Below are 24634 nucleotides of genomic sequence, written 5' to 3'. Positions count from 1 at the left end.
CTCTCCGGAAAGCAGACAAGGGCGGGGAGGGAAAAATGTCTTTGGGGGTGGGGTCATATTGCAGATGGCGGAAGTGTCGGAGGATGATGTGTTGGATCCTGAGGTTGGTGGGGTGGTATGTGAGGACGAGGAGGATTCTCTTTTGGTTGCTATTGCGGGGCCGGGGGGTGAGGGATGAGTTGCAGGAAATGCGGGAGACATGGTCAAGGGTGTTCTTGACCACAGCGGGGGTGGTGGTGGAAATTGCGGTCCTTGAAAAACGAGGACATCTGAGATGTATGGGAGTGGAATACCTCATCCTGGGAGCAGATGCAGCGGAGGTGGAGGAATTGGGATAGGGGAAGGAATTTTTGCGGGGGGGGTGGGAGGGAGGAGGTGTAGTCTAGGTAGCTGTGGGACTCGGTGGGCTTGAAATGGACATCGGTTTCTAGGTGGTTGCCCGAGATGGAGGCAGAGAGGTCCAGGAAGGTGAGGGTGGTGTTAGAGATGGTCCAGGTGAACTTGAAGTTGGGGTGGAAGGTGGATGAGCTGTTCGAGCTCCTCATGGAAGCACGAGGCGGGCCAATACAGTCATCAATGTAACGGAGGAAGAAGTGGGGTTTAGGGCCAGTGTCGGTAAGGAAGAGGGATTGTTCCACGTAACCTACAAAGAGGCAGGCATAGCTTGGGCCCATGCGGGTACCCATGGCCACCTGCTTTGTCTGTCGGAAGTGGGAGAAATTGAAAGAGAAGTTGTTGAGGGTGAGGACGAGCTCGGCTAAGCGGATGATGGTGTCAGTGAAGGGGGATTGGTCAGGCCTGCGGGACAGGAAGAAGCGGAGGGCCTTTAGGCCATCTGCACGAGGAATGCAGGTGTATAGGGACTGGATGTCCATAGTAAAAATGAGGTGTTGGGGACCAGGGAATTGGAAGTTCTGGAGGAGGTGGAGGGCGTGGGTGGTGTCATGTATGTAGGTAGGGAGTTCCTGGACCAAGGGGGAGAAAATGGAGTCCAGATAGGTGGCGATGGGTTCGGTGGGGCAGGAGCAGGCAGAGACAATGGGTCGACCAGAGTAGGCAGGTTTGTGGATTTTGGGAAGGAGATAGAAGCGGGCGGTGCGGGGTTGGGGAACGATGAGGTTGGAGGCTGTGGGTGGGAGGTGATAAGGTTGTGGATGGTTTGGGAGATGATGGTTTGGTGCTCGGGGGTGGAGTCATGATCCGGGGCGGTAGGAGGTGGTGTTGGAGAGTTGGCGTCTGGCCTCAGCAATGTAGAGGTCAGTGCACCATACTACAACTGTGCCTCCCTTGGCTGCAGGTTTTATGGTGAGGTTGGGATTGGAATGGAGGGCTGCACATTCCCACCTCAAATTGCACCCCCATTTCCTACCTACTAACCTTATTTCGCTCCCTTGACCTATCCATCTCCTCCCTACCTCCCCACCTACACTCACTTTTTCTGGCTCCATCCCTGCCTTTTTGACCTGTCTGTCTCCTCTCCACCTATCTTCTCCTCTATTCATCTTTGATCCTCCTCCCCCTCTCTCCCTATTTATTTCATAGCTCTGTTCCCCTTCCCCATTTCTGATGAAGGGTCTAGGCCTGAAATGTCAGCTTTCCTGCTCCCAAGATGCTGCTTGGCCTGCTGTGTTCATCCAGCTCCACACCTTGTTATCTCGGATTCTCCAGCATCTGCAGTTCCTATTATCTCCAAGGTAGAGGGCATCAGTTTAACGTGAGAAGGGTAAGATTTAAAAGGGACTCAAGGGGCAACTTTTTCACACAATGAACTACTAGAGAAAGTGGAAGAGGCTGGTACAATAACAACATTTAAAAGCAAGGGAATATGAACAGGAAAGGGTTGGAGGGATATGGGACAAATTCTGGCAGATGGGACTAGATTAGTTAAGGGTATCCAGTCAGCACGGACGAGTTGAATCAAACGGTGTTTCCGTGCTGAACATCTCTTTGACTCTATAAATTCTACAGTCAGGGGAATAGACAGATACTACATCCCCAAATGAGGTCCCAAATGGTCATTTTTCTCCCCTGGGCAGAAGGAATCGTATCCCATAATGTATGACATGTTTCTCAGGGGACAAATGTAGAAAAAGTAACCGGGCTTGGAAAAAATAACACGGATGCAACATTGTTTATCGAGTTAAGGTTAATTTTGAGTGCTGGTGGGAAGCAAACCTCAAAGTGATGAATACCCAGATTGACTTATGATGGGTTTCTGAGGGACAGAAACAAAACGCAGATTGCAAGAGCACAAGAAATTGGAACAGAAGTCCGTCACTGGTCTGTCTTGCCTACTCCACCATTCAGTAAGATCATGACTGTACCTGGGCTTTAGTACACTTTCTCTCATGGCCCTAGAGGGATATGGGCCAATTGTAGGCAATTGGACTAGTTCACTTTGGGATAGATACGTTGGACCAAAGAGTCTGTTTCCATGTCATACAACTCCACACATCTGAGGGCCATCTGGGTCAGGAACAAACTGCTGTATTTTTTATGCATTTGCCAAGCAGTGAGGTGAGTTTCTCACTAAGGAGCAGCAAGTTGCAATTAAAGGGAGATTATAGTTTATTAAACACCTTAATAAAACTACAAGTCACCTCACTAATACGCAGCTCCTATCTTATCAAACGTGCCGAATAAGCAAGAATAGGAGTGCTGGATATGGGAGTCAGAGCAGAAACCAGGCAACTTCAGTACATACCTGGCTTAACCGGCCTCCAAACTGAACACCAGGCGCTAACAATTTATGGGGAGCTGTCTCACACATGATCTTTTCAGGACGTATCAAATAAATTGAATATTGCAGTTTGTGTCTACTGAAGACACACTTTAAGTATCCTTTAACTGTCTGACAATTGGAAATTTTGAAAAGTAGTCAGTCAATCACCAGGAGAAAATTGTCGCCATGTTTGGACCAATGGGATCATGGCCCTTTGTAATGCTAAAGGTTACAATTTTCTCAATGCTTTTGTTGATTCCTGTCTACTACATGGTATCCTGTCCAAGTGTCTTTTTCACTTTATGCCCATGTGTTCCGATGAAACTGTTACAATATGCCTTGCTAAACAGTGTTAGGTTCAAGTAATTGTTTTCCTTTAGGCTCCTAAGATGCTGCTTGGCCTGCTGTGTTCATCCGGCTCCACACTTTGTTACCTCAGATTCTCCAGCATCTGCAGTTCCCATTATCTGTGACACAGCTTCTGAGGTAGTTCACCCGATAATGTTTGGCACCTTTTGATTACATCAGGCCATCTTTCTATGAAAACATTCTACCGTCAGTGGTAGATCACTAGGTGTTTCTTCTGGAAGTTGGTTGCATTTGTGTTGACTAAAAGTATAAATCATCCTTCAGCACATCTTCATCCTCTGTCTATACGGTCTACGTGTAGACTTGTAAGTGTAGTGGAATTTCTATATTCTTATGCAGATTTTATAATCTGCTCAAGGTGTCTGAGTTTAGCATTTTAGTACTAAGTTTGCAGCAGACATCAAAGTTGTATCTTTTATTATAAACCATTGTAGTCCAGGTGATGCACTTGTCAATGGTTTGTACCAGATAATTTTCACTAGATTTGATTTGTATGCAGTGATTTGCACACTGAATGGTGTTGTGATGCCAAATACTAGAACCAGTATTTAATGCTAAATGTTGGAATAATTGGACTGTGCTTTGTAATAGACTTCTCAATGCAAATGCGATTTTTAAAAATCATCTTACATGATAAAATGCTTCGTTTTTGAGACACGTTGATTTCTAGGATCATCTTCCTAATTGGTTTGTTGTACTGTAGGATGCCCGTGTCTGCTGCCATAGCTTGTTTAAGAGAGATTCACATGTGTTGATGGCCCCCTGCCAAACATATAGAATGTCTTTCCTTAAGTAATCTCTTAATAATGATGCCTCGTTGGAAGAAAAAAATGGTATAAACGGTTCTAGTAAGTTATAAAATCTGACACATCTTTGCAGGTCTTCCTTGTCTTGGGAAGTAAGTGTATATATTGTACTTCAATTTTGACTGGGTCTGGATGATTTCCAAAATCTGAATAAAAACAAAGAAGTTGATCTGGTGCATTCAACTGTCATTTATTTTTATTTTGAAGACAGGTTGTTAATGATGAGCTGCCACCAGTGCAGATTTTGTTTGTGCTTTTCATTAGTTTAGCCCGTTATGACAAAAATCATCGTGCACACGCACGCGCACACACACAGACACAGACACAGACACAGACACACACACACAGGAACAGATCCTGGCTAAAGAACGGACTGAATGGTTATCTCTGGAGGCAATACCATCCAAACACTGTTCTGAAAGAATGAATTTTTTGAGATTCCTCTGTCAAGTACTGACTAAAAAATATACTTTGTATCAAGTTTGTAAATGAATTTACCTCCTGTGAATGTAGGATTCAGTTCTACTAATGTTGGAATCTTGAATGGTCATTTATTTGGAGAAAGATTAATATGTTTTGGGACCAAATATGTCCTGATTATGCCATCTTTCTTTGGAATTGCACCCATCTGCAACATGACAGATAATACACAACAATAATACCATCGTGTTCCATACCATTCAGTTCTCTCACACTTGAGTTATTGGTGAACACTACACTTTCTGGGAGGATTGATTGAATTGCGTCTTCTGGAGCTGCAAAACAGTATCACCTTTGAAGGTTCCAATGGCATTGAATCTGTCCAGGAATTTTTGTGTGAATCCTGGCCTAAATCAGTGCATGCATTTTGGCCTCTTTTTCCTGTAATTGGTATTTTGTTAATTTCAAGAATGTTTAAAATGTTGAATTCCTTCCATACTGGTTGTCCTGCTTGTACTTGTCTATTTATGTTCAGCAGGTAAAATACTTGTGATTGCCACACAGAATTGCCAACAGCTGCATTTGTCAATTTGCCAATGCATGGGATAGGTGACACATTATATGCAATCAGTTTCGTTGTTGTAGGTTTACCATTGACATTAAAATGATCCAGATAATAATCCTTAAGTATTCTGACTGGTCGATGTTTCCATTGGCTCCATGTTGACTTTGATCTAGAAATGTGTGTTTGCCAATTTTCATGTGATATTAATAGAGGCTTCCAGTCTACTTTATACACACAACATGTATTTTCACAACATAGAACCCTACTTTCCTTTTTTAAAGTTCTTTCACTCTGAATCTTCATTCTGGTCTGTCTTGCAGCTTGTATCCATATATGTGCTTGTATTTTTGTGGGTCTCTAGTGCTCACATGCTTTTTGTACGGTTATGTCTTGTTACAATCTCTGGGCGCATCTCAGGTATCAGATTTCTTTTTGCACTGGCGAGTCCATTGTTCTTTTGCTTGTAAACTTGTAAAAGTTTTGAAATATAAAAGGTAGCTTTACAGTGGCCACAACAGACCACACTCCACACAGCATGTTTGCTTTCTGCATCACGGTTACTACATTTAATACACGTAGATGTTGTCCAGCTACAATTATTTCACATTTTATCATCTTTTAACAGTTTGTTGATGTTTCCCCAGAAGTCTTTATGAAAAGCTCCAATGGATGGTGAAGCCATAACGAACTCCACTCTGACAGCTCAGCCTATGAAAAATCATCTTTGTCTTATTATAACACCTACCAATGAACTGATCATTAATTGTGTCATATAACTCATTATAATTCACTGCCTGGAGCTAAAGTTTGTTTTTACATGAAGCAGATCCTCCAATTTTTCCCAGCTTAGCAGGATCTTTCTGGTCTGCTTCAGACAGACCTGAACTGTTGACTCTCTGCAACCCCTCATTTCCGATGGTCATCTTTATTTTTGCAGCTGCTTATCTGGCTCTGCAGTGGCTAAATCTTAAAAGTCAGAAGTGACTTCACCTGATGAAGGAGCAGCGCTTCAAAAGCTTGTGATTTACAATAAACCTGTCGGACTATAACCTGGTGTCAACTGACTTTTGACTTTGTCCACCCCAATCTAACACTAGCATCTCCGCATCATAAATCTTAAAAAACATAGCTCCATCTTTTGTTTAAAAAGAACTAAATTCAGAAAGTATTCCAATAACAGGGGTATTGAATTAAGATTTTATAGAATGACCATTTGTTTCCCTTAAATCAACTTACTTAATGCACAAATTTAAAGTCCATTCTTCCACCTTCACTTGGCAATATCACCACATCTTTCATTCAGTTCTCCCTTGCTAGTTGTCACTCATTCCTCAAATGCTAGCCTTTTCCTAACTTACTACATTTTGCAAGAGGAAATAGTATAGAATACACATCACAAAGTATTCTGCTCTTCTAGTGTGAAATGGTGAAATCACAGATACGCTGATAAGGTCACATAAGTGAAGAACTAAATAACCGAAAAATTGTGATGATGTGTAGCGGAGAAATAGTAGAATCTCATTGACTTTGAAAGTGTGAACATAGAATGAGGCTGGACAAGATTCTTGAGGAATATCAAATCTGTAAGGAGACACAGATTAGTTTGTAGAGAAATGCAAGAACAGACAAGATGATAATAAATAGGACCAGGAGAAGGTCATTTGGCCCCTTGAACCTGATCATCCTTTCAACTGAATCATGGCTGCTCCGACCATCCTCAAACACAATTTCCTGTCCTTTTTCCCCTGACCTTTGATTCCCCACATTGATCAAGAATCTACCCACCTCAGACTCAAATATACACAGACTCTGCCCCTACTACACCTGTCTATATTAAGGAGTTTCAAAGACTCACAACACAGAGAAAAAATTCCTCCTCACCTCAGTATTAAATTTGTGCTCCTTTATTTTGAGCCTGCGCCCTCTGTTCCTAGACTCTCACATGAGGGGAAACATCCTCTTAGCGTTTACCTTATCAAGCCCCTTAAGAATCCTACATATTTCAGTGAGATAATTCTTACAGTAATGATTCAATCTTTATGCTTCCTTTTTTCTAATTCTTTGTTAGGATTTGAAATTTGAGGAAAGGGCCCAAAATTTCAACTGGAGGCATTGGTAAAGTTTAGTGACATCTTTTTATAGTTTACAAAGCATTAGTAGCCATCTAAAGAGGGTATCAATGTCGTAGTAAAATGTGAATAGCCTGTATAGTGAATGTAATTACAGGCAAGTTCAGATTACTTATTTCTTTTGATACAATTTCTTGTAGTTTGTGTTTGGATGTATTTAACCTATAATCCATTTCTTCAGTTTAAAGAAAATGTCTGCAGCAAAGGGTGAAGACTGTGAAGATAACAGATTCAAGCATAGTTCAAAAACAATGGAGCAGGTGGAGGTGTTAGAAATTATGTTGGGGAAAGAAAAAGTAGAATGTTCAGCTCTGGTAGTAGGTAAGAACCTCTCCGTATCTTTTCCGTAAACTGTAGTAGATTCTGTAATTAACTATTTGATATGCTCATAGCCTATTATGATAACAACTGATTTATGTTTGAGTAAATCAGGCTAATGTTAAAGGAATTCCTGCATTTAACTCTAAACATCTAGATTTGACTATTCTAACACATGCTTGGCCAGCCTGGTTCCTTATATCTTAAGGCCAATTAAATTGCTACTGCTGACATTGTAAGTTGCACCTCACTAGTACCCAGAAACAAACAGTGAAACGCTCGATACGGTCCTGTTAACTTGTCCCTGGTGATGTTTTCTCACAGTGTTTGTAGTCTTTTCTAGAGATAGGGAGGGTTGAGGCACAAGAGTCACTTGACAAAAAATGAGGATTTTGAAATCAAAATTCTGCTTACCCGAGAGGGAGGGCAGGTCAACGAGCACAGGATTGCTGGGTGAAAGCAATTTTGATGCAAGTTAATACATAAGCAAAGTTTTGGTTGGCCTTTGATTTCTGAAAACTATACTTGTGGGAGGCCAGCCAGTTAGCAAATAGTGTATTTGCATTCCTGAATGTTTTCACTTTTCTATCCTACTTCGTCTCTTTTCCCCCCCCTAAGTAATAGGAGGAAGTTGCATTTTTCTTGCTACATCTCATTATTCATATTGAAATTAATTTGTTCATTGTGTACCCATTCTGAAAACTTAATATATTGTACTTTGTAGCATCCCTATTGACTTCACCCTGAAATTGATTTCATCTCTAAATTTAGAACTTGTGTTTTTGATTCTGAAGTCTTAATTGCCAAAATAAGTTGTGAACAACAGTAACCCCAGCACCGATCCTTTTAAAATTTCACTTGCAACGTTCTACCACAAAATAACTGTCCTTTACTCCTACTCTATCATGAAGCTTGCGATCCATTCTAAACCCTGTCTCCTGAGGTTCTCTAATCTTAATTGTGTGGTTCCCTATTATAGTCCTCTTTTACAGTCCATGTAAGCTAATCTTGTGGCTAACTCTTGTTCTCCCTTGCCATGCTTTTTGCTGTTGTCCTTGTATCCAGTATACACCTTGTTCCTCTTCCTCAATTTTTTCCTTCTGTCTTTGCTAATCCATGGTAACTCATTAATGTTTAGCTTATGTCGGTTTCAAGAAGGTATCAATGGATGTGGTCCTGGGCAGTAATTGAGTCAAGTAGACAATGTCAGGTAAAAACAAAAATGTCCCTAAAAGAGACTATAGTATTTAATGCTAAGATTAGCTATGGAAAAAGACAAGGGACATTCTAGAACAAAAATACTTAGAAAGGAGCGGAGCTAATTTCAATAAATTGAGAAAGCACAAAGTAAATTACAGTCAAAAACAGGCATACAGAAAGGTAATGCAACAATAGGTAGTCTTCAAGAGAAAATGGTTCAAGTACAACCTGGCTAAATTACTAGAAAAGGGAAAGGGAGGACATCCAAACCCAAATCTGCTTGAATGAAATAGAAGTGAGAATAGAAAAAGAATTCCAAGCTCTGTTGGCTCTGTTGCTTTTGTAAAAAAGATTAATATTGAGTTCAGGCCTACAATTAAAGGGGGAAGAATGCCAAGCCAAGCTGACAATGATTGTTTAATACACCCGACCGAGCATGCTTTCTCCTCAAGTCATTGTAAACAGATATAACCCATTCATTTTAGTTGACCTTGGTTAAAATAGTGGGACAAGTTTGGACCCAAGGTGCAAAGCAATCCTAAATATCCTGACTGACTTACATTTTAATATAATCTAAGACAGTTCAGTCTATCAATACTGAACAGTTTTCAGCTCTGATAATAGGTCCTAGAAAGGAAGCACCACCCAATTAATGTGGATATCTCAGAGCTAAAGTTCACTTTTACATATAGATGCAAATATGATCAAGGCTTCAAATCAGGAATGTGCCTGACCAGGGTCAGAGAGACACATGAGGCAGTGTTCTCAACAGGTTATACTTCAGCCCTGCAAAACATTGCAGTGACCCAGTTACACTTCACATCCAGCTATTAGCTCACAGTACTTTGTTACTTCTACTCACCCAGGTTGCTTTTGTAAACGTCAGCTGGAACTGTTTTTAATGGCTACATTATCTTTGAAGAGGTCTTTGTTCTTCTAAATTCTGAAAGCGAAATGTCCCCCAATATAGCATTTCATCAGTTGAGGAATTTGATGAAGCAAGAAGCAGAGAGGTGTGTAGAGAGCATGTGCTGACCTTTTCACTTTGAGGCCCTTTCTGGTGTAAAAAAAATTTGCAAAGGCTGGTTGAAATAACTCCAGAGGTTGGTTTCCCATCACCAAGTCACCTTTTATTTACACATGGAGAATCCTTGACACTGATCTAGCTACCTCAGAGCCATCTGAGTGTAAAGAATATCTGCCACTCCTGTTTGTATTTGTCAGCCAAGGCTCCCTGATTGGAACAGATTAACAGCCCCAATCAGGGCACTCGTATTCTGAGGTCCACTTGGCTGACCTTGTTACAATCACTATAGCTCCCCTCCTCCACCCTCCCAACCAATCTGAGGACATAGGCTCATTCTCTTTTTTTTGTATTTCCTCTTGGGGTGTTTTATTGCCCGGTGTTGTTAGCTTTCTTCACTGCCTGCTGTACCTGCATGCTTGCTTTCATTGACTGATGTACAAGAACACCTAGATCTAGTTGTCCTTCCCCTCTACCTAACTTGACTCCATTTAGATAGTAATCTGCCTTCCTGTTCTTGCCACCAAAGTGGATAACCACACATTTATCCACATTAAACTGCATCTGCTATGCATCCGTCCACTCACCTAGCCTGTCCAAGTCACCCTGTATTCTCATAACATCCTCCTCACATTTCACCCTGCCACCCAACTTTGTGTCATCAGCAAATTTGCTAATATTACTTTTAATGCCTTCGTCTATATCATTAATATATATCGTAAACAGCTGCGGTCCCAGCACCGAACCTTGTGGTACCCCCCTGGTCACCGCCCGCCATTCCGAAAGGGACCCGTTTATCACTACTCTTTGCTTCCTGTCAGCCAGCCAATTTTCAATCCAAGCCAGTATTTTGCCCCCAATACCATGTGCCCTAATTTTGTTCACCAATCTCCTATGCGGGGCTTTATTAAAAGCTTTCTGAAAGTCCAGGTATACTACATCCACTGGCTGTCCCTTATCCATCTTCATAGATACATCCTCAAAAAATTCCAGACGATTAGTCAAGCACGATTTCCCCTTCGTAAATCCATGCTGACTCTGACCTATTCTGTTATTACTATCCAAAGGAGTCATAATTTCATCTTTTATAATTGACTCCAGCATCTTTCCCACCACTGATGTCAGGCGAACCGGTCTATAATTTCCTGTTTTCTCTCTCTCTCCTTTCTTGAAAAGTGGGACAACATTTGCCACCCTCCAATCCGCAGGAACTGATCCTGAATCTATAGAACTTTGAAAAATAATTACCAATGCGTCCACAATTTCTAGACCCACCTCCTTAAGTACCCTGGGATGCAGACCATCAGGTCCCGGGGACTTATCGGCCTTCAGACCTAACAGTCTATCCAACACCATTTCCTGCCTGATATAAATACCCTTCAGTTCGTCCATTGCCCTAGGTCCTTCAGCCACTATTGCATCTGGGATATTGCTTGCGTCTTCCCTAGTGAAGACAGATCCAAAGTACCTATTCAACTCTTCTGCCATTTCCTTGTTCCCCATTATAAATTCACCCGTTTCTGACTTCAAGGGCCCAATTTTAGTCTTAACCTTTTTTCTCTTTTTACATACCTAAAAAAGCTTTTACTGTCCTCCTTTATATTTTTGGACAGTTTTCCTTCATAGCCCATTTTTTCTCTGTGTATTGCCTTTTAGTTATCCGCTGTTGCTCTTTAAAAGCTTCCCAGTCCTCCGGCTTCCCAATCATCTTTGCTATGTTATACTTCTCTTTTATCTTTATACAGTCCTTAACTTCCCTCATCAGCCACGGCCGCCCCTGCCTCCCCTTAGGATCTTTCTTCCTCTTTGGAATGAACTGATCCTGCACCTTCTGCATTATATCCAGAAATACCTGCCATTGTTGTTCCACTGCCATCCCTGCGAGGGTATTGTACCACTGAACTTTGGCCAGCTCCTCCCTCATAGCTCCATAGTTCCCTTTGTTCAACTGCAATACTGGCACTTCCAATTCTCCCTTCTCCCTCTCAAACTGCAGATTAAAACTTATCATGTTATAGTCACTACCTCCTAATGGCTCCTTTACTTTGAGGTCCCTGATCAAATCCGGTTCATTGCACAACACCAGATCCAGAATTGCCTCCTCCCTGGTTGGCTCCAGTACAAGCTGTTTACGAATCCATCTCGGAGGCACTCTACAAACTCCCTTTCTTGGGGTCCAGTACCATCCTGATTCTCCCAGTCTACCCGCATGTTGAAATCTCCCATAACAACTGTAGTGATTCCTTTGTGACAGGCCAATTTCAACTCCTGATTCAACCTGCACCCTACCTCCTGACTACTGTTTGGGGGCCTGTAGATAACTCCCATTAAGGTCTTTCTGCCCTTAGAATTTCTTAGCTCTATCCATATTGACTCTACATCTCCTGATTCCATGTCCCCCCTTGCAAGGGACTGAATATCATTCCTCATCAACAGGGCCACCCCTTCCCCTCTGCCCGTCAGTCTGTCCTTTCGATAACATGTATAGTCTTGAATATTCATTTCCCAGGCCCTGTCCACTTGAAACCACGTCACAGTTATCCCCACAACATCATACTTGCCAACTTCCAACTGAGCCTCAAGCTCATCCACCTTATTTCTTATGCTTCATGCATTCATATATAATATTTTTAATTTGTTTCTTCCCTCACCCTTCCTGTCAATCCCTATTTCACGTGGCCATACTGTACGATCCCTTCTTGAGTTTTCTGCTCCATTGATTCTGTTGTCTTTCTTAACTTCTCTTATTCTCACTTTCCCTTTAATTTGATCCTTAAATTTCCAGTTTGTCTCCTCCCCCCATTACTTAGTTTGAACGCCTGCCAGATGCTGGTCCCCCACCTATTAAAATCCTCTTGTACAATTTATTCTTACCCCAAAACATACCCCAGTGATCCAAGAATTTAAATCCTTGCTTCCGGCACCAGTCCCTCAGCCACACGTTCAAGTTCATTATTTCTCTTTCCTGCCCTCTCCAGCCCGAGGAACTGGAAGCAAACCGGAGATAACCACCCTGGAAGTCCTGCTTTTCAGCCCTCTTCCGAGTTCTCTGAAGTCCCACTGTAGAATGCCCCTCCTTTTCTTCCCGACATCATTAGTGCCGACATGCACCACCACCTCTGGTTCTTCACCTTCGTCCTTGAGGATTCCCTGCACTCTATCAGTGATGTCCTGGATCCTGGCACCAGGAAGGCAACACACCATCCTCAAATCTTGCCTGTTGCCGCAGAAACCCCTGTCAGTCCCTCTCACTATGGAGTCCCCTATTACCACAGCTCTCCGTGATGTCTGACTTCACGGCTCTGCCTCTACACCAATTTTTGACTCGCAGACCTGTTCACCTCTCAGACTGGCAGTGTCGTGTGTCTCGACAGTTTCCAAGTCAGTCAGCCTGTTTACAATAGGTGCTTCCCCTGGGGTCTCTTGTACTTCATTCATGTCTTCCTTCGTCATCGACATCCCCCTTCTCTCTTCAGGTATCCTCAGTGTAATGACCTCGCTGAAGGTTCTCTCCCGAAAATTCTCGTTCTCTCAGATGAGCCCGAGGTCATCTAGTTCTTTCTTCAGGGCTGCAACAACCTCCTTCAGAAGCTGAATGTGTACACACTTCCCACAGCTATAGGAGCCAGAAGCATCATCAGTGTCCCTGACCTCCCACATCATGCACGCAGCACACTGAATCAGCTTGGCAGTCATGTCTTCACCTCTTCAACAGTGGCGTAATCTCCTCACTGAGCCTCTTCGCTGAAAACTCGCACTTTGCTCACCATGCACTTCCCTCAACCCTTGTTTTTTGCTGTGAGTCTGTGGACTCTTAGTTAGGTTAGAGGAGGAGTGTGGGAGGGAGGCCCCACTGAGTAGGACCTGGGGCTGAGAACACACCTACTTAAATAGCACTCACTTACCTTCCCAACTGCCTCTCTGCCCTGACCTCACGCCCGCCTGGCTCGCGCCGCTCTCCGCTGCAAAAAAAGTGTCCACTTCCATCAGAATACCCTACAAGCCATATGCTCAACTTGCCACATTTTACAGTGATAAAGCCAGTTGTAGAGCTTGCTTGAAGCCAAGTTAGGCCTCAGCTTGTAGGCACTTTTGCATGGTTACATCATTAATCTCACTTACCAAATAGGGCTTCAGAATCTCATTAAGGGTTGAACCAAAGTCACATGCCTCTTCTAGTCATTGCAGAAGGACAGCAAGATTGGGATGGATCGACATAATATTTTCACAATAAAAGTAACAGTTTAAGTTAGGATGTAGGGATGAAGATCATCTTGGTTTCGCAATTCAAGCTTATGTTGTGGGTAGCATATAAAATGTGTCATTTGTTATCAAATTGTCTCTTTACACTGTACTTTCAAACCCCTAGATCATGCATTGGAGAGAAAGATTAAAGCACCCTTTATACTATCCTTAAGGGTAACACAGAATTTAGAGGGAAATGATGTTTCACTTCTTTTAAAATGACTATTTTGCAGGAATGCCATCTCTAGCGAGCAGAAGGAATGCAGAAATACCTCTCCTGGCATGTTACACCATTGCCAAGCAACAGACACAACTGCTTTTCAAAGGGAAGGATAGTTTATTTAGGCAATCCTCAGGCACTCAGCAAAGCACTGGGGAATGCCCTCAGTGTTTTTAGTGTTTGACCTACTCTTGTATGCACTACATGCCTTGTTCAATTCAGTTTATGATGAATGGTAACTTACAGGTTGTTCATAATGGGGAACTCAATGGCAATGCCTTTCAATATCTAGGGCCATATTTGATTCGCCCCTGTTGGCAATGGTCATCACTTGACACTTGGCACCAACATTATTTGCCACTTATCAGGCCATGCCTGAATGTTCTGCAGGACTTGCAGCATATGGACATGGGCTGCTTCAGTATCTGACAAGTCACACTTGGTGCTGAACATGATGTAATCAGTCTCCATCTCTGATCTTATGATCGTAGGAAGGTCATTGATGTCACAGCTGAAGGCAGTTGAGCCAACGACAATATCCTGAGGAGCTTCTACAGAGATATGCAGAACTGAAATAACTGACCTCCTCCAACCACAATTACCTTTCTTTAAACTAGGTATGAATCAAAGCAGTGGGGAGTTCTCTCCTTGATTTCTATTGACTCCAATTTCATTAGGGCTCCTTGATGCCACACTCAATCAATTTGTTGTGAAGGGCAGACACACGCACCTCACCTCTGAGGTTCAGCTCGTTTGTTGGGGTGGCCAAACCTAGGAGCTAAAAAATTGGAGCTGTATCTTTGAGTTCTGGGTCTGTATGTTATTAAAGGTGCAAAGATAGCTTTTAGAAGAGTATTGTGCTCTCCCTGTTGGATGTGGGAGATTAGGGAGAGTTTACATGTTACTGACAATTTTGTCTGCAGGAGGTATGTTTTAGTTTCAAAGTCTGTTGGATCGCATGGATCAGTTGGATCAGCAGTTAGACACAATGAGGAATTTATAGGAGCTGGGGGTGTGATGGATGGCAGTTGCAGGGAGGGAGATAAACCAAAGATGTAGTCAGGGAGACAGATGACCTCCAGAAAAGGTAGGAGGTATAGGCAGGTAGTGCAGGAGTCTCCTGTAGCTATCAACATCTCAAAAAAGTGTGCTGTTTTTGTAAATGTAAGGGTGATGTACTCTCAGGGGAACATAGCATTGACAGCCAGGTTTCCGGTACTCAGACTACTCTAATGTAACCGGGGTATACCAGGTCCTAGCGATCAATTGTGATAGGGGATTGTCTAGTCAGAGGCACAGACGGATGATTCTACAGCTAAGTGAGACATCAGAATCATGTGTTGCCTCCCTGGAACCAGGATTAAAGTTATCTCAGAGAGAATGCAGAATACTCTCAAAAAAAGCGAGGAGGAACCAGCAGGAAGTCATTGTACACATTAGTACTAATGACATGGGAACAGAAAAGGATGAGACTCTGATGAGGGAATATAGGAAGTTAGGCAGGAATTTAAAAAGTAGACCCTCAAGGGTAGTAATATCTGGTTTACTCGCAGTGCCACGAGCTAGTGAGGTTACAGCAGATGAATGAGTAGCTGAGGATCTGGTGCAGGGTAGGATTCATAGTTTTGGATCATTGGAATCTATTCTGGTGTAGAGGTGACCTGTAGAAGGAGGACGGATCTCACCTGAATTGGAATGGGACTAATATACTGGCAGGGAGATTTGCTACAGCTGCTTGGGAGAACTTAAACAAGTAACGGGGGTGTACCCAGGCAGATAGTGTGTAAAGAGATCAGTCTGAGACTGGTACAGAAGGGAAAGGGCTTAGGTCAAACAGAAACAAAGCTGAGAATGAAGTAGGACTGATGAACTACATTTATTTCAATGCAAGAGGCCTAACAGGTAAGGCAGATGAACTCAGGGCATGGTTATGAACATGGTACTGGGGTATCATAGCAATTATAAGACATGTGGCTCAAGGATGGACAGGACTGCGCGCTTAATGTTCCAGGGTATAGACTCTATAGGAAGGATTGAAAAGGGGGACAAGAGGAAGGGGAGTGGTGTTTTTGATTAGGGATAACATTACGGCTATATTTAGGGAGGCTATTCCTGGGCAGACATCCACAGAAGTTATTGGGTTGAACTGAGAAGAAAGAAAGGGATGATCATGTGCTTGGGATTGTACTATAGAACCTCCAACAGTCAACAGAAAATTGAGAAACAAATTTGTATAGGGATCTCAGTTATCTGTAAGAATAATAGGGTGGTTATGGTAGGGGATTTTAACTTTCCAAACATAGACTGGGACTGCCAGTGTTTTAAGAGCTTGGATGGACAGGAATTTGTTCAGTGTGCACAAGATAAATTTCTGATTTAGTATGTGGATGTACCTACTGGAGAAGGTGCAAAACTTGACCTGCTCTTGTGAAATAGCAGGATGGGTGACTGAGATGTCAATGGGGAGTACTGCGGGGCCAGTGACCATAATTCCATTAGTTCTAAAATAGTAATGAGAAAGGATAGACCGGATCTAAAATTTAAAAAGTTCTTAATTGGAGAAAGGCCAATTTTGACAGTTTTAGGCAAGTAGTTTCAAAAGTTGATTAAGGGTGAATGTTCGCAGATAAAGGGATGGCTAGAAAATGCTAATCCTTCAAAAAAAAAAGAGACAATGAGAGTCCAGAGACAATGTCCCTGTTAGGGTGAAGGACAAGGCTGCTAAGTGTAGGGGATGCTGGATGACTAGAGAAATTGAAGTTTTGGTCAAGAATAAAAAGGAAGCATATGTCAGGTAGAGACAGCAAAAAAATCAACTGATTCCCCTGAAGAGTATACAGGCAGTAGGAGTATGCTTAAGAGGGAAATCAGGAGGGCAAAAAGGGAACATGAGCTAGGCTTGGCAAATAGGGTTAAGGAGAATCCAAAAGGATTTGAAAATGCATTAAGGACAAAGGGATAACTAGGGAGAGAATAGGGTTCCTTAAAGATCAGCAAGGCCACCTGTGTGTGTGGAAGTGCAGAAGATGGGGGATGATACTAAACAGATATTTTGCAGTGTTTACTGTGGAGAAGGATTTGGAAGATATAGTGAATGTGGGGAAATAAATAGAGACCTCTTGAAAAATGTCCACACAACAGAGGTGGTGGTGTTGAGCATCTTAAAATGCATAAAAGGTGGATAAATCCCCAGGACCTGATCAGGTGCATCCTAGAATTCTGTGGGAAACTAGGGAAGTGATTGCTGGTCCCCTTGCTGAGATATATGTATCATTGATAGCCTCAGGCAATGTGTCATAAGTCTAGTGATTGGCTAACATGATGCCACTATTATATTATAGTATGTTATGCTGCAGCTGTACAAAACTCTGGTGCGGCTGCACTTGGAGTATTGTGTACAGTTCTGGTCTCCGCATTACAAGAAGGATGTGGAAGCTTTGGAAAGGGTGCAGAGGAGATTTACTAGGATGTTGCCTGGTCCGGAGGAAAGCTCTTACGAGGAAAGGCTGAGGGACTTGAGGCTGTTTTCATTAGAGAGAAGAAGGTTGAGAGGTGACTTAATTGAAACATATAAAATAATCAGAGGGTTAGATAGGGTGGATAGGGAGAGCCTTTTTCCTAGGATGGTGACGGCGAGCATGAGGGGGCATAGCTTTAAATTGAGGGGTGAAAGATATAGGGCAGATGTCAGAGGTAGTTTCTTTACTCAGAGTAGTAAGGGAATGGAACGCTTTGCCTGCAACTGTAGTAGATTCGCCACCTGATGTCACCAACCCAAGGAAACTTAACCAGATAAATAGAAAGCGGGACATAACACCAGCGCTTCGTCGGAGGCTCACTGATGATGTTACCCAGAATGGTGACAAAACGTCTGAAAACCTTCCAGCTCAGCGAGCAAACTCACATCCAGAACCTCAACCTGAGCTACAAATCTTCTCAAAACTCGCTATATGGAGAACTAGCTGGAAAACAATAAAACATGAAGCAAGAACTGTCTATTAAGGAGTAGAAAAAAAAGTGACAGAAATCATTTATAAAGAAGCTTATTTGAGCAATCTCTTGTGGAATTAAACATGCATCCAATTTTTATCATTGGAACATGACAATATTTTAGACTTAGAAATAAAGGATTTTAAATTGCCTTAAAATGGTTACTTATTTCCATAGAACTATATCACAAAAAAACTCAATTATCTTCCACAAACAGGTTAAAAAAGAATCGTACAAGAAAATCCTCAGTGTAACTGCTCGCACATCAGCAGTTTTGCACGAAAGACTTCTTAGTGAACAGAATAGAGCCATAACTGTAATTAAAATTATAGCTGAATGAGGAGTAAAAAGACATGGAGGCATTGTAAATTATTTGTTCAACATTGATGAAAGCCGTCTGAAGTGTACCATTTTCGACCTTACTTATTTTAACACATATGTAAGAGATTTACTTTTGCATCTCATTTCTCCATACTGCGTACCATGGTATCTGTATACAATAGGTGGTGAACCTCTGCCAACAATAATTGCTCAGATAGTACACAAGCTACGTCAGGGAAAGATCATGCTCAGATTTCATCCACCACAGTTGTGGTTTTAGGAGAGAGCTGGCACTCATTGTTCTACAATATCACATTAAAACTCAATTTTCCATTCCATAAGCACAGAGCCGTCATACAATGCTGTACAACTCCATTCTGTAAATGAGAAACATTTTTGTCCTTGTGATCTTCCAGAATATATGTTCCAGACTCATGGCAGTTAGTGATGAATTTGAAGATCATGGTTGGTTAAAAGATGAAAGAATATTTCACCTTTTATGTTACCTTGTTCAGTAATAACCTGGAAAAGCAGTATTAAATGATCTAAATTTGTACTTTCCAATGTTGTGCATTTGTTTTGCAGAGAATGATGCTTGTGAGCTGTCCCTTGGTCTGCAGACACTGCTATCTCTCAAAGTGAGTAATATGTCTCTGACTGTCTCTATTTTTATTTTCAACAGTCCCTCTTGTGACTCAACCTCTGGGTCAGAAGATCTAGTTTCAAGTCCCCACTAAAATTTGTTGGCAATGGAAGGAATGTTCATGACGCAGTTCAATAGGCTGATAATAAGCCTGCAAATCCTTTCACTGCTTTGTCATTGTTGACCAAAGAGGGAAAAAGTGTGAAAATATGCAAAGAAGAATTACAGTCAATCATGTAAACCTTCCCTACTCCATGTTCCTCCCCTACTGCACCATTCTTTATCAGTTTTACTCTTGCCTGTATCAGAGTCACCAGTAGAGTACCAGTAGATTATCTTCCACAATAGCGGTGCCTCCCATTTCAGTATTTTGGCAATGTCTAAACATCTATTTTTGTCAAACCTTACTGATAACTGTTACTTTATGCTGGTGCAGCCAGTCAGTCAATCAATCTCCACTATCACTTTCCCCAACCTCACCCCACCTCTAATTCTATCTGATTCTCTACTTGCCCATTGCCCTCTGAATTAACACTTGAACATACTTGCCAGTCAACACTCCCCAGTGCATTTCCTGCCTTGTCCCCAGAGTACGACTCTGAAATTTTCATTCTCCCCTGGTATTTATGTAGTGTCCTGCTTTGTATTCTCAGGACATCTCAAAGCATTTTATGACGCATTACTGTATAACAATTTTTATTCAAACAGATACAGCCACAGGACAATGACTGAGGCTAATAACATGTTCTAAAGAAGTGTCATTAAACTCAGGCATAACAGTATGGAGCTGGAAGAACACAGCAGACCAGGCAGCAGAGGAGCATTGGAAGCTGACATTTCAGGTTGGGACCTTTCTTCAGAATATATATCTCTCTTCAGAAAAGTTTGAGATATACAGCATGGAAACAGACCATTCAGTCCACTCATCCATACAAACTTTTCTGAAGAAGGGTCCTGAACCAAAATGTCAACTTTCCTGCTTCTCTGATGCTGCCTGGCCCACTGTGTTCCTCCAGCTCCATATTGTGTTGTCTCAGACTCCAGCATCTGCAGTTCTTACTATCTCTGACTCATTAGACTCAACTGTTTCTCTCACCATAGATGCTGCAATGTCTATATTTATTTTAGATTTCCAGCATCTTCAGCATTTTGCTTTTAAATAATTCAGTCATACAGCATAGAAAGAGACCCTTTAGCCACCTCATCCATGCCGCCAGGTTTCCCAAACTAAATTAGTCCCATTTGCCTGTGTTTGGCCCATATCCCTCTAAACTCGTCCTATTTATGTACCTTTTAAATGTTGTAACTGCACCCACCTCTACCACTTCCTCAGCAGTTTGTTTCATATTCACACTCAATGGTGAAAAGACTTCCCGTCAGGTCCCTTTTAAATCTATCTTTTCTAGGTTATCTCTGCCTCACATGATTTTATGTGCTTTAGCTGGTTTGATTTGAGGGAGCACTGTTGGTTTGTATGATCGAAACAATCTAAATTTTCCAGTGCCATGGTTATTTTCTGACAAGCCAGACAGATATTGGGGCTGTAATTTGACATTTCACATGCAAGAAAGATGTTCAACATGCAGTTCAGTCTCCAGAATGTTGGGATTTGAACCCATCATGTATTCAGAGGCAAGAATCACGCTAAATTACAATACAGTCTCCAGGTTTAAATTCCTGCCATCTGCAACCTGTCAAAATATGCGCCCCCCCCCACAACGCTGCCCTACCTAACTTACAATGACATCTTGCTCATCCTGAAAACACTTATCCTTATTACAGAGTCCACGTGTTTCAGTTCTCTAAACATTGCAAGCTCACTAGATATTTCTGTACCCTTCACTTTTCCACTCCTGATGAATAGGCTCCTTAAATCATCCCATCTTTCAACTTTCTCAAGGGCCTCTTCAAAATTAAGTTTCCCTCAAGCTTGCAGTTGCCTTTTCTATTTGAATGATTTCTATTTCTAAAAAAACATTTTTACCTTTGTGATGTGCCTAAGGGTATATTTATTATGTGAAAGTTGGTGAACAATGCAGTTTCCTCTCAACTTTACTAGGAGCAAATCAACAAATCAATTACTTTCACTATATTTATTACATTAAGTGAAAAAAATGTAATTTCTTACCCACAGTGTGTGATTGACTTGGACAGAGGAACACTGCTGCTGGGAAAGTCAGAAACTCAACTACCATTTCTAGATGAGTCACAGGAAGAGGAGAAAGATGAAGAGGTGGAAAAAGAATGAAAAAACAACACTAGAATCTAGTGTTTTGAACAAAAAAAAGCTCATATGAAAGATTGACAACATGAGGTTTCTTGGTCTCTCTTTTTTCAACCCCTTGTGTCTGCTGTAATCTTTGGCTTGTCTCACTGCAGCAGAAATGCTAGCTGAGATAGGGAAAGGACAGTTGTATAAATTGCCTCCTTTCCTGCCGTCATCCTGTCAAATCACCAAAAGATTTGTCCATGTCAGGTTTCAAAATAGTATTGGGAATACAAGACTTGTTCATTTTGTTGTCTGTTTTGTTGCTCTGAGCCTTGTGTACTGTGGCATGAAAAAGTAACTTTTTTTGCTTCTTATCAAATAGCTTCAGCAATTGGCAATAAGAAAAATAAACTATAACAGTAAATCACTGGAACAGCTATTTCCTCTTATGGCTGTTTTTGGTTGCCCAGTCTAATTGTGCTCTTTGTACCAAAATGTACAACAGCCTACCTGGATTTTTTGAGGAGTAATCAATCTGATAATTCAGAAATGAAGTAACAGTGAGCAGAAAGTTCCTGGTAGCAGTTCTTACTGTAATAGAAGTGATCAATGACAAATGTGAATATATTTTTGAATGACACTGATATTTCTATACAACGCGGATTTGCCTCAATTAAAAAAGTATATTGGAAAAGGATTTCTCTAACATTTTCTATTTAAAACAAAGAAATCCAATGCTCAGGTGCAACACAATTTCTAAAGTAAGTACTGCAGCCTGTCAAAAAACTTGAAAGATGTTGTAAGCAGTTTCCAGCATCTGAACGTGATTCAGTTCAGTGGTCAAGAAGTTCTTCCCTCAGATCAATGACCAACAGATGGATAGAAGTTTTCTGTTTGTCACCTTAAACTGTCGCCAGTTTCATGTAACTAAAACTCCATCAAATAAATCATTTCCCATTCACTGCTATTTACATGCAACTCCTGTGAACTGAATTTTTCTTTTATTTCACTCATTTAGAATTCCAGCACATCAAACTTGGCCCCATTTATTTTCCTGACTAAATCTTTTACCAGTAACTAATCTGGACTCCAATAGGCATAGCCCTCTCCCATTTACACCCATTGTGTGAATTAAATCCATTACCTTACATTCTTTAAATCGATCACTTTGACTTCAGAACAACATGGGAATATTGAACCTCAGCCAACAAATATTTCAGATTAACACTGACAGTTCATCCAAATGTAAAAAATAATCGAAAATACTCTTACCTTCATATTTTTTGAACATTTCGGAAGTCGGCAACTATCAATAGTGAGATGGTGCTCCCTTCTGCACAGAGCCAGTACCAAACAATGTATAATAATTTTTAAAAATCTGTATTCTTTTTGCCCCCGTTACTCACATCTCCCTTGACAACATGTTGTTGAAGCCTGCTATGGTTAATGCAGCTGTTAGGAGCTGTGCAACTGGTTAACCTCTGGGTGATTTCACTCCCTTTCTGTGAATAAATTGTCCAGTATTGACTTGAGATCAACGCCTGATGCCCCCATGCAAGAAGTTGAAGTGGGAAAGTGGGGTATATTACAGACCTGAGTCCTAACACCATGTACAGTAGAGTTTTGGTGGAAACTTGGATTTCTGTTATTGAAATTACAATTTAAAAGGTTGTTAACATTTATCAATACAGCATGTGAAACCTAACACACTCAAAAAAGTTAGTAATACAGACAAAGAGCTACATATACACACACCTTCATAGCATGAACACTTCAATATACAATATTTATAAATTGTTCACCTGCGAAACTAATTTAAGTATTCAAGCTTATCACGTTCCCTATGCATATACAGAGTTTCCAAAGTGAAACAAATTTCTGTATTACATTGCAGCTCTTAATGAGCTGCCACTGTAATCATCAAAACAATGACAACTTCCTTGTGACTTCTGTGCCTGAAATGGACAACTTTTCTGCAAACAATAAGAAAAATGTTTCCCCATTTCCTTTAAAGTCTTTGCTTCTTTTATACAATAACAGATTGGAGTGCAAAGCAAAAGATCAGAATTTACTTTTGGGATGGGAGTTGGCGATCAAGTCCAAACTATTTGTCACTCATTAAATTGGCTTATAATAGTAAGTACTGAATTTAGAAAAACCAAAATCAAATTGTGTAAAGTCAAAACATTCTTGCCACTTGATTTTGGAGATACACATCCTTTTTGAAAATGCTTTGAGTGGTTTGTTTCATTTTGCAATACTATACAAGATCAATGTTATGAGCACTCCACTACAACATTGCACTATTCCAGGGCAGACATTCCAGCAGTAAGCACGCATCAGCTAATAATGTTTGTTGATCAATGTCTTCTTGTACGTTACCTTGTTATTCTAGTGTGCCCTTTATTATTCACAATAAACTGGTGTAAAACAGTACAGTGTAACTGGGCTTCTGATTCTCAATTGAAATAAATCCATCAGCATGTGCAGAAAGTAATTCACTCCAGATTGCTCTTGGGATTTCACAACAAGGGGTAGATTGTATGGAAAATAAAATAAAATCAGACACATTAGGCAGAAAAGCATACAATTCAGATTTGATCAGGATCATCTCAACAACAGGCAGGCAAATCAACTGGAGAGATGCAAAGCATTACTCAGTTGCATGCTGGCATTATCAGCAATCCCAAAATTATGCAGATTGTCAAAGCTCAAGTCCCAGGCCTGTGGGAGAGAGGATTGGGTTTGGTGATATCTGTAGAAACATCCATTGTTAACTGCAAACATAGCTATGCACAATGTAATATTCAAATATAACTAACAAAAGTGTGGGTTTTGATTGGATCCAGTGAAATCTTTTCTGTATCTACAAGCAGCAATACATGAACAGATGGGCTAGCTCAGTCAGCAGTCTTTTAGGGCTTCAGTGACCTGAACAGTTGTCTTTTTATTGCCATACATTCTGGTGAGCAGATAGAATCATGTTTTTCATTTTTTTTTTGCTACATTTTTGTTCAGGTCACTAAGAAGGTTGCAGTTAATATTCAGTGACTTTCACTGAACATAAGCTTGCACTTATTAACATTTTTTTCCCAGTAAGCTGCAGCTGAATCTCTGCCAATGCTGCTCAGTTATCAGTCACTTAGAAGCAAAGACCAGACTGACTCATTAATACTTTCTCCTTGTACCCCTTGAAGTGCTGAGTATTCAGTATGGAGCCAATCGCAGGCGCAGGCCCACATCTTGAGATCCTGCACCATATTATGGCATCCTCCTTTACCTGGGGCAAATTTTTCTGTCTTTGTGCATGGAGCTGATGGATCGCATGTGGCACTGACTGAAGAAAATAGAGCACATGTACATAAGAGTATCCATAATCCATTAATTTAAAGAAAAAAAATCAAAATATTGGTGGGCTCCACTGGCATCGCTTCCACCCTTACTGTAATCACT

The 24634-nt window shown here is 41.3% G+C and overlaps 1 protein-coding gene across 1 annotated transcript in view; it reads left to right on the top strand.

Moving 5' to 3' along the window:
* The window catches only part of nrip2 (nuclear receptor interacting protein 2), a 53940-nt gene extending 30339 nt beyond the window's left edge, over positions 1-23601 (top strand). Inside the window, exons 5-7 of the mRNA XM_048549033.2 lie at positions 7193-7332; positions 18915-18967; positions 21107-23601. Coding sequence (XP_048404990.1) covers positions 7193-7332; positions 18915-18967; positions 21107-21220 — 307 coding nt within the window. The 3' untranslated portion in view covers positions 21221-23601. The remainder of the gene's footprint in view (positions 1-7192; positions 7333-18914; positions 18968-21106) is intronic.
* The last annotated feature ends 1033 nt before the right edge of the window (positions 23602-24634 follow it).

Source organism: Stegostoma tigrinum, chromosome 18, assembly GCF_030684315.1.
Source record: "Stegostoma tigrinum isolate sSteTig4 chromosome 18, sSteTig4.hap1, whole genome shotgun sequence".
In the NCBI taxonomy this organism is placed as follows: Eukaryota; Metazoa; Chordata; class Chondrichthyes; order Orectolobiformes; family Stegostomatidae; genus Stegostoma; species Stegostoma tigrinum.
The sequence above is the reverse complement of the archived record's forward strand: the minus strand, read 5'-3'. Positions and strand labels throughout refer to the sequence as shown.